Source organism: Salmo salar, chromosome 04 (assembly GCF_965601325.2).
Source record: "Salmo salar chromosome 04, fSalSal1, whole genome shotgun sequence".
Lineage (NCBI taxonomy): Eukaryota > Metazoa > Chordata > Actinopteri > Salmoniformes > Salmonidae > Salmo > Salmo salar.
Window position 1 is genome coordinate 5337501 of NC_138294.1, and position 10000 is coordinate 5347500.

The 10000-nt window shown below is 49.0% G+C and overlaps 1 protein-coding gene across 1 annotated transcript in view; it reads left to right on the top strand.

Moving 5' to 3' along the window:
- Positions 1-10000, top strand: part of cpe (carboxypeptidase E) — a 39391-nt gene that overhangs the window by 13241 nt on the left and 16150 nt on the right. The window contains exons 2-3 of the mRNA XM_082974032.1: positions 353-456; positions 5045-5137. Coding sequence (XP_082830158.1) covers positions 353-456; positions 5045-5137 — 197 coding nt within the window. The remainder of the gene's footprint in view (positions 1-352; positions 457-5044; positions 5138-10000) is intronic.

Below are 10000 nucleotides of genomic sequence, written 5' to 3' on the forward strand. Positions count from 1 at the left end.
CTGACTGAACATGGGTAGATATTCTGACTGAACATGGGTAGATACTCTGTGTGAGGAAAGTCTTGCGTTCTTAGTATCTGCTGCTATTGGCAACTTCATAACACTTTAATGCCCAAGCTAGTCTGTTAACCTCACCTGTGTGTTGACCTCACCTGTGTGTTGACCTCACCTGTGTGTGTTGACCTCACCTGTGTGTGTTGACCTCACCTGTGTGTGTTGACCTCACCTGTGTGTTGACCTCACCTGTGTGTGTTGACCTCACCTGTGTGTGTTGACCTCACCTGTGTGTTGACCTCACCTGTGTGTTGACCTCACCTGTGTGTTGACCTCACCTGTGTGTTTCTTTCCCCAGGTGAGCCAGAGTTTAAGTACATCGGAAATATGCACGGCAACGAGGCCGTAGGACGGGAACTCATCGTCTACCTGGCCCAGTACCTCTGTAACCAGTACCAGCAGGTAATATAACCTGGCCCAGTACCTCTGTAACCAGCACCAACAGGTAATATAACCTGGCCCAGTACCTCTGTAACCAGAACCAACAGGTAATATAACCTGGCCCAGTACCTCTGTAACCAGCACCAACAGGTAATATAACCTGGCCCAGTACCTCTGTAACCAGTACCAGCAGGTAATATAACCTGGCCCAGTACCTCTGTAACCAGTACCAACAGGTAATATAACCTGGCCCAGTACCTCTGTAACCAGCACCAACAGGTAATATAACCTGGCCCAGTACCTCTGTAACCAGCACCAACAGGTAATATAACCTGGCCCAGTACCTCTGTAACCAGCACCAACAGGTAATATAACCTGGCCCAGTACCTCTGTAACCAGCACCAACAGGTAATATAACCTGGCCCAGTACCTCTGTAACCAGTACCAACAGGTAATATAACCTGGCCCAGTACCTCTGTAACCAGCACCAACAGGTAATATAACCTGGCCCAGTACCTCTGTAACCAGCACCAACAGGTAATATAACCTGGCCCAGTACCTCTGTAACCAGTACCAACAGGTAATATAACCTGGCCCAGTACCTCTGTAACCAGTACCAACAGGTAATATAACCTGGCCCAGTACCTCTGTAACCAGCACCAACAGGTAATATAACCTGGCCCAGTACCTCTGTAACCAGTACCAACAGGTAATATAACCTGGCCCAGTACCTCTGTAACCAGTACCAACAGGTAATATAACCTGGCCCAGTACCTCTGTAACCAGTACCAACAGGTAATATAACCTGGCCCAGTACCTCTGTAACCAGTACCAACAGGTAATATAACCTGGCCCAGTACCTCTGTAACCAGCACCAACAGGTAATATAACCTGGCCCAGTACCTCTGTAACCAGCACCAACAGGTAATATAACCTGGCCCAGTACCTCTGTAACCAGTACCAACAGGTAATATAACCTGGCCCAGTACCTCTGTAACCAGCACCAACAGGTAATATAACCTGGCCCAGTACCTCTGTAACCAGTACCAACAGGTAATATAACCTGGCCCAGTACCTCTGTAACCAGCACCAACAGGTAATATAACCTGGCCCAGTACCTCTGTAACCAGTACCAACAGGTAATATAACCTGGCCCAGTACCTCTGTAACCAGCACCAACAGGTAATATAACCTGGCCCAGTACCTCTGTAACCAGCACCAACAGGTAATATAACCTGGCCCAGTACCTCTGTAACCAGCACCAACAGGTAATATAACCTGGCCCAGTACCTCTGTAACCAGCACCAGCAGGTAATATAACCTGGCCCAGTACCTCTGTAACCAGCACCAACAGGTAATATAACCTGGCCCAGTACCTCTGTAACCAGCACCAACAGGTAATATAACCTGGCCCAGTACCTCTGTAACCAGCACCAACAGGTAATATAACCTGGCCCAGTACCTCTGTAACCAGTACCAACAGGTAATATAACCTGGCCCAGTACCTCTGTAACCAGCACCAACAGGTAATATAACCTGGCCCAGTACCTCTGTAACCAGTACCAACAGGTAATATAACCTGGCCCAGTACCTCTGTAACCAGCACCAACAGGTAATATAACCTGGCCCAGTACCTCTGTAACCAGCACCAACAGGTAATATAACCTGGCCCAGTACCTCTGTAACCAGTACCAACAGGTAATATAACCTGGCCCAGTACCTCTGTAACCAGCACCAACAGGTAATATAACCTGGCCCAGTACCTCTGTAACCAGTACCAACAGGTAATATAACCTGGCCCAGTACCTCTGTAACCAGCACCAACAGGTAATATAACCTGGCCCAGTACCTCTGTAACCAGCACCAACAGGTAATATAACCTGGCCCAGTACCTCTGTAACCAGCACCAACAGGTAATATAACCTGGCCCAGTACCTCTGTAACCAGTACCAGCAGGTAATATAACCTGGCCCAGTACCTCTGTAACCAGTACCAACAGGTAATATAACCTGGCCCAGTACCTCTGTAACCAGTACCAACAGGTAATATAACCTGGCCCAGTACCTCTGTAACCAGCACCAACAGGTAATATAACCTGGCCCAGTACCTCTGTAACCAGCACCAACAGGTAATATAACCTGGCCCAGTACCTCTGTAACCAGCACCAACAGGTAATATAACCTGGCCCAGTACCTCTGTAACCAGCACCAACAGGTAATATAACCTGGCCCAGTACCTCTGTAACCAGTACCAGCAGGTAATATAACCTGGCCCAGTACCTCTGTAACCAGTACCAGCAGGTAATATAACCTGGCCCAGTACCTCTGTAACCAGTACCAACAGGTAATATAACCTGGCCCAGTACCTCTGTAACCAGTACCAACAGGTAATATAACCTGGCCCAGTACCTCTGTAACCAGCACCAACAGGTAATATAACCTGGCCCAGTACCTCTGTAACCAGTACCAGCAGGTAATATAACCTGGCCCAGTACCTCTGTAACCAGTACCAACAGGTAATATAACCTGGCCCAGTACCTCTGTAACCAGCACCAACAGGTAATATAACCTGGCCCAGTACCTCTGTAACCAGTACCAACAGGTAATATAACCTGGCCCAGTACCTCTGTAACCAGTACCAACAGGTAATATAACCTGGCCCAGTACCTCTGTAACCAGCACCAACAGGTAATATAACCTGGCCCAGTACCTCTGTAACCAGCACCAACAGGTAATATAACCTGGCCCAGTACCTCTGTAACCAGCACCAACAGGTAATATAACCTGGCCCAGTACCTCTGTAACCAGCACCAACAGGTAATATAACCTGGCCCAGTACCTCTGTAACCAGTACCAACAGGTAATATAACCTGGCCCAGTAACCAGCACCAACAGGTAATATAACCTGGCCCAGTACCTCTGTAACCAGCACCAACAGGTAATATAACCTGGCCCAGTACCTCTGTAACCAGCACCAACAGGTAATATAACCTGGCCCAGTACCTCTGTAACCAGCACCAACAGGTAATATAACCTGGCCCAGTACCTCTGTAACCAGCACCAACAGGTAATATAACCTGGCCCAGTACCTCTGTAACCAGTACCAACAGGTAATATAACCTGGCCCAGTACCTCTGTAACCAGTACCAACAGGTAATATAACCTGGCCCAGTTGTTTTGCTGTAACAGGGCAACTAATCGATCACAGAGTTAATATGTTGTTGTGCTTTAACAGGGCAACTAGTCGATCACAGAGTTAATATGTAACAGGGCAACTAGTCGATCACAGAGTTAATATGTTGATGTGTTGTAACAGGGCAACTAGTCGATCACAGAGTTAATATGTTGTTGTGTTTTAACAGGGCAACTAGTCGATCACAGAGTTAATATGTAACAGGGCAACTAATCGATCACAGAGTTAATATGTTGTTTTATTGTAACAGGGGAACTAGTCGATCACAGAGTTAATATGTTGTTGTATTGTAACAGGGCAACTAATCGATCACAGAGTTAATATGTTGTTTTATTGTAACAGGGCAACTAGTCGATCACAGAGTTAATATGTTGTTTTATTGTAACAGGGGAACTAGTCGATCACAGAGTTAATATGTTGTTTTATTGTAACAGGGCAACTAATCGATCACAGAGTTAATATGTTGTTTTATTGTAACAGGGGAACTAGTCGATCACAGAGTTAATATGTTGTTTTATTGTAACAGGGCAACTAATCGATCACAGAGTTAATATGTTGTTTTATTGTAACAGGGCAACTAATCGATCACAGAGTTAATATGTTGTTGTGCTTTAACAGGGCAACTAGTCGATCACAGAGTTAATATGTAACAGGGCAACTAATCGATCACAGAGTTAATATGTTGTTTTATTGTAACAGGGGAACTAGTCGATCACAGAGTTAATATGTTGTTTTATTGTAACAGGGCAACTAATCGATCACAGAGTTAATATGTTGTTTTATTGTAACAGGGGAACTAGTCGATCACAGAGTTAATATGTTGTTTTATTGTAACAGGGCAACTAATCGATCACAGAGTTAATATGTTGTTGTGCTTTAACAGGGCAACTAGTCGATCACAGAGTTAATATGTAACAGGGCAACTAATCGATCACAGAGTTAATATGTTGTTTTATTGTAACAGGGGAACTAGTCGATCACAGAGTTAATATGTTGTTTTATTGTCACAGGGCAACTAGTCGATCACAGAGTTAATATGTTGTTTTATTGTCACAGGGCAACTAGTCGATCACAGAGTTAATATGTTGTTGTGTTGTAACAGGGCAACTAATCGATCACAGAGTTAATATGTTGTTGTGCTTTAACTTGTAACAGGGCAACTATCGATCACAGAGTTAATATGTTGTTTTTTTAACAGGGGAACTAGTCGATCACAGAGTTAATATGTAACAGGGCAACTAATCGATCACAGAGTTAATATGTTGTTTTATTGTAACAGGGGAACTAGTCGATCACAGAGTTAATATGTTGTTGTATTGTAACAGGGCAACTAATCGATCACAGAGTTAATATGTTGTTTTATTGTAACAGGGCAACTAATCGATCACAGAGTTAATATGTTGTTTTGTTATCACAGGGCAACGAGTCGATCATCGATCTGATCCACACCACACGTATCCACCTGATGCCCTCCATGAACCCTGATGGCTTTGAGAAGGCTGCCTCCCAGGTAATACACACCTCCCAGTTAATACACCTCCCAGGCTGCCTCCCAGGTAATACACACCTCCCAGTTAATACACCTCCCAGGCTGCCTCCCAGGTAATACACACCTCACAGTTAATACACCTCCCAGGCTGCCTCCCAGGTAATACACACCTCACAGTTAATACACCTCCCAGGCTGCCTCCCAGGTAATACCCACACTACAGTTAATACACCTCCCAGGCTGCCTCCCAGGTAATACACACCTCACAGTTAACACACCTCCCAGGCTGCCTCCCAGGTAATACACACCTCACAGTTAATACACCTCCCAGGCTGCCTCCCAGGTAATACACACCTCACAGTTAATACACCTCCCAGGCTGCCTCCCAGGTAATACACACCTCCCAGTTAATACACCTCCCAGGCTGCCTCCCAGGTAATACACACCTCACAGTTAATACACCTCCCAGGCTGCCTCCCAGGTAATACCCACACCTCACAGTTAATACACCTCCCAGGCTGCCTCCCAGGTAATACACACCTCACAGTTAATACACCTCCCAGGCTGCCTCCCAGGTAATACACACCTCACAGTTAACACACCTCCCAGGCTGCCTCCCAGGTAATACACACCTCCCAGTTAATACACCTCCCAGGCTGCCTCCCAGGTAATACACACCTCACAGTTAACACACCTCCCAGGCTGCCTCCCAGGTAATACCCACACTACAGTTAATACACCTCCCAGGCTGCCTCCCAGGTAATACACACACTACAGTTAATACACCTCCCAGGCTGCCTCCCAGGTAATACACACCTCACAGTTAATACACCTCCCAGGCTGCCTCCCAGGTAATACACACCTCACAGTTAACACACCTCCCAGGCTGCCTCCCAGGTAATACACACCTCCCAGTTAATACACCTCCCAGGCTGCCTCCCAGGTAATACACACCTCACAGTTAATACACCTCCCAGGCTGCCTCCCAGGTAATACACACCTCACAGTTAATACACCTCCCAGGCTGCCTCCCAGGTAATACCCACACTACAGTTAACACACCTCCCAGGCTGCCTCCCAGGTAATACACACCTCACAGTTAACACACCTCCCAGGCTGCCTCCCAGGTAATACCCACCTCACAGTTAACACACCTCCCAGGCTGCCTCCCAGGTAATACACACCTCACAGTTAACACACCTCCCAGGCTGCCTCCCAGGTAATACACACACTACAGTTAATACACCTCCCAGGCTGCCTCCCAGGTAATACCCACCTCACAGTTAACACACCTCCCAGGCTGCCTCCCAGGTAATACCCACACTACAGTTAATACACCTCCCAGGCTGCCTCCCAGGTAATACCCACCTCACAGTTAATACACCTCCCAGGCTGCCTCCCAGGTAATACACACCTCACAGTTAACACACCTCCCAGGCTGCCTCCCAGGTAATACACACCTCACAGTTAACACACCTCCCAGGCTGCCTCCCAGGTAATACACACCTCACAGTTAACACACCTCCCAGGCTGCCTCCCAGGTAATACACACCTCACAGTTAATACACCTCCCAGGCTGCCTCCCAGGTAATACCCACCTCCCAGTTAACACACCTCCCAGGCTGCCTCCCAGGTAATACACACCTCACAGTTAATACACCTCCCAGGCTGCCTCCCAGGTAATACCCACCTCACAGTTAATACACCTCCCAGGCTGCCTCCCAGGTAATACCCACACTACAGTTAATACACCTCCCAGGCTGCCTCCCAGGTAATACCCACCTCACAGTTAATACACCTCCCAGGCTGCCTCCCAGGTAATACACACCTCACAGTTAATACACCTCCCAGGCTGCCTCCCAGGTAATACACACCTCACAGTTAACACACCTCCCAGGCTGCCTCCCAGGTAATACACACACTACAGTTAATACACCTCCCAGGCTGCCTCCCAGGTAATACACCTCACAGTTAACACACCTCCCAGGCTGCCTCCCAGGTAATACACCTCACAGTTAACACACCTCCCAGGCTGCCTCCCAGGTAATACCCACACTACAGTTAATACACCTCCCAGGCTGCCTCCCAGGTAATACACACCTCACAGTTAACACACCTCCCAGGCTGCCTCCCAGGTAATACCCACACTACAGTTAATACACCTCCCAGGCTGCCTCCCAGGTAATACCACCTCACAGTTAACACACCTCCCAGGCTGCCTCCCAGGTAATACCCACACTACAGTTAATACACCTCCCAGGCTGCCTCCCAGGTAATACCCACACTACAGTTAATACACCTCCCAGGCTGCCTCCCAGGTAATACACACCTCACAGTTAACACACCTCCCAGGCTGCCTCCCAGGTAATACACACCTCACAGTTAATACACCTCCCAGGCTGCCTCCCAGGTAATACACACCTCACAGTTAATACACCTCCCAGGCTGCCTCCCAGGTAATACACACCTCACAGTTAATACACCTCCCAGGCTGCCTCCCAGGTAATACACACCTCACAGTTAACACACCTCCCAGGCTGCCTCCCAGGTAATACACACCTCACAGTTAATACACCTCCCAGGCTGCCTCCCAGGTAATACACACCTCACAGTTAACACACCTCCCAGGCTGCCTCCCAGGTAATACACACCTCACAGTTAACACACCTCCCAGGCTGCCTCCCAGGTAATACCCACACTACAGTTAATACACCTCCCAGGCTGCCTCCCAGGTAATACACACCTCACAGTTAATACACCTCCCAGGCTGCCTCCCAGGTAATACCCACACTACAGTTAATACACCTCCCAGGCTGCCTCCCAGGTAATACCCACACTACAGTTAATACACCTCCCAGGCTGCCTCCCAGGTAATACCCACCTCACAGTTAATACACCTCCCAGGCTGCCTCCCAGGTAATACACACACTCACAGTTAATACACCTCCCAGGCTGCCTCCCAGGTAATACCCACACTACAGTTAATACACCTCCCAGGCTGCCTCCCAGGTAATACACACCTCACAGTTAACACACCTCCCAGGCTGCCTCCCAGGTAATACACACCTCACAGTTAACACACCTCCCAGGCTGCCTCCCAGGTAATACACACCTCACAGTTAATACACCTCCCAGGCTGCCTCCCAGGTAATACACACCTCACAGTTAACACACCTCCCAGGCTGCCTCCCAGGTAATACACACCTCACAGTTAACACACCTCCCAGGCTGCCTCCCAGGTAATACCCACACTACAGTTAATACACCTCCCAGGCTGCCTCCCAGGTAATACACACCTCACAGTTAATACACCTCCCAGGCTGCCTCCCAGGTAATACACACCTCACAGTTAACACACCTCCCAGGCTGCCTCCCAGGTAATACCCACACTACAGTTAATACACCTCCCAGGCTGCCTCCCAGGTAATACCCACACTACAGTTAATACACCTCCCAGGCTGCCTCCCAGGTAATACCCACACTACAGTTAATACACCTCCCAGGCTGCCTCCCAGGTAATACCCACACACAGTTAATACACCTCCCAGGCTGCCTCCCAGGTAATACACACCTCACAGTTAATACACCTCCCAGGCTGCCTCCCAGGTAATACCCACCTCACAGTTAATACACCTCCCAGGCTGCCTCCCAGGTAATACCCACACACAGTTAACACACCTCCCAGGCTGCCTCCCAGGTAATACACACCTCACAGTTAACACACCTCCCAGGCTGCCTCCCAGGTAATACCCACACTACAGTTAACACACCTCCCAGGCTGCCTCCCAGGTAATACACACCTCACAGTTAACACACCTCCCAGGCTGCCTCCCAGGTAATACCCACACACAGTTAATACACCTCCCAGGCTGCCTCCCAGGTAATACACACCTCACAGTTAACACACCTCCCAGGCTGCCTCCCAGGTAATACACACCTCACAGTTAACACACCTCCCAGGCTGCCTCCCAGGTAATACACACCTCACAGTTAACACACCTCCCAGGCTGCCTCCCAGGTAATACACACCTCACAGTTAATACACCTCCCAGGCTGCCTCCCAGGTAATACACACCTCACAGTTAATACACCTCCCAGGCTGCCTCCCAGGTAATACCCACACACAGTTAACACACCTCCCAGGCTGCCTCCCAGGTAATACCCACACACAGTTAACACACCTCCCAGGCTGCCTCCCAGGTAATACACACACACAGTTAACACACCTCCCAGGCTGCCTCCCAGGTAATACACACACACAGTTAACACACCTCCCAGGTAATACACACCTCATAGTTAACAGACACACTGGTTGGTTCATGGGTTTTGTCTTTTGGACAGACGAGGTAACATCTCTCTGTTCCCTCTGTGTGTCAGTCGGGGGGAGATGAAGGATTGGTTCGTTGGTCGTAGTAACCCCCAGGGGGTTGGTAACATCTCTCTGTTCCCTCTGTGTGTCAGTCGGGGGGAGATGAAGGATTGGTTCGTTGGCCGTAGCAACGCCCAGGGGGTTGGTAACATCTCTCTGTTCCCTCTGTGTTTCAGTCGGGGGGAGATGAAGGATTGGTTCGTTGGCCGTAGTAACCCCCAGGGGGTTGGTAACATCTCTCTGTTCCCTCTGTGTTTCAGTCGGGGGAGATGAAGGATTGGTTCGTTGGTCGTAGTAACCCCCAGGGGGTTGGTAACATCTCTCTGTTCCCTCTGTGTTTCAGTCGGGGGAGATGAAGGATTGGTTCGTTGGCCGTAGCAACGCCCCCCAGGGGGTTGGTAACATCTCTCTGTTCCCTCTGTGTGTCAGTCGGGGGAGATGAAGGATTGGTTCGTTGGTCGTAGTAACCCCCAGGGGGTTGGTAACATCTCTCTGTTCCCTCTGTGTTTCAGTCG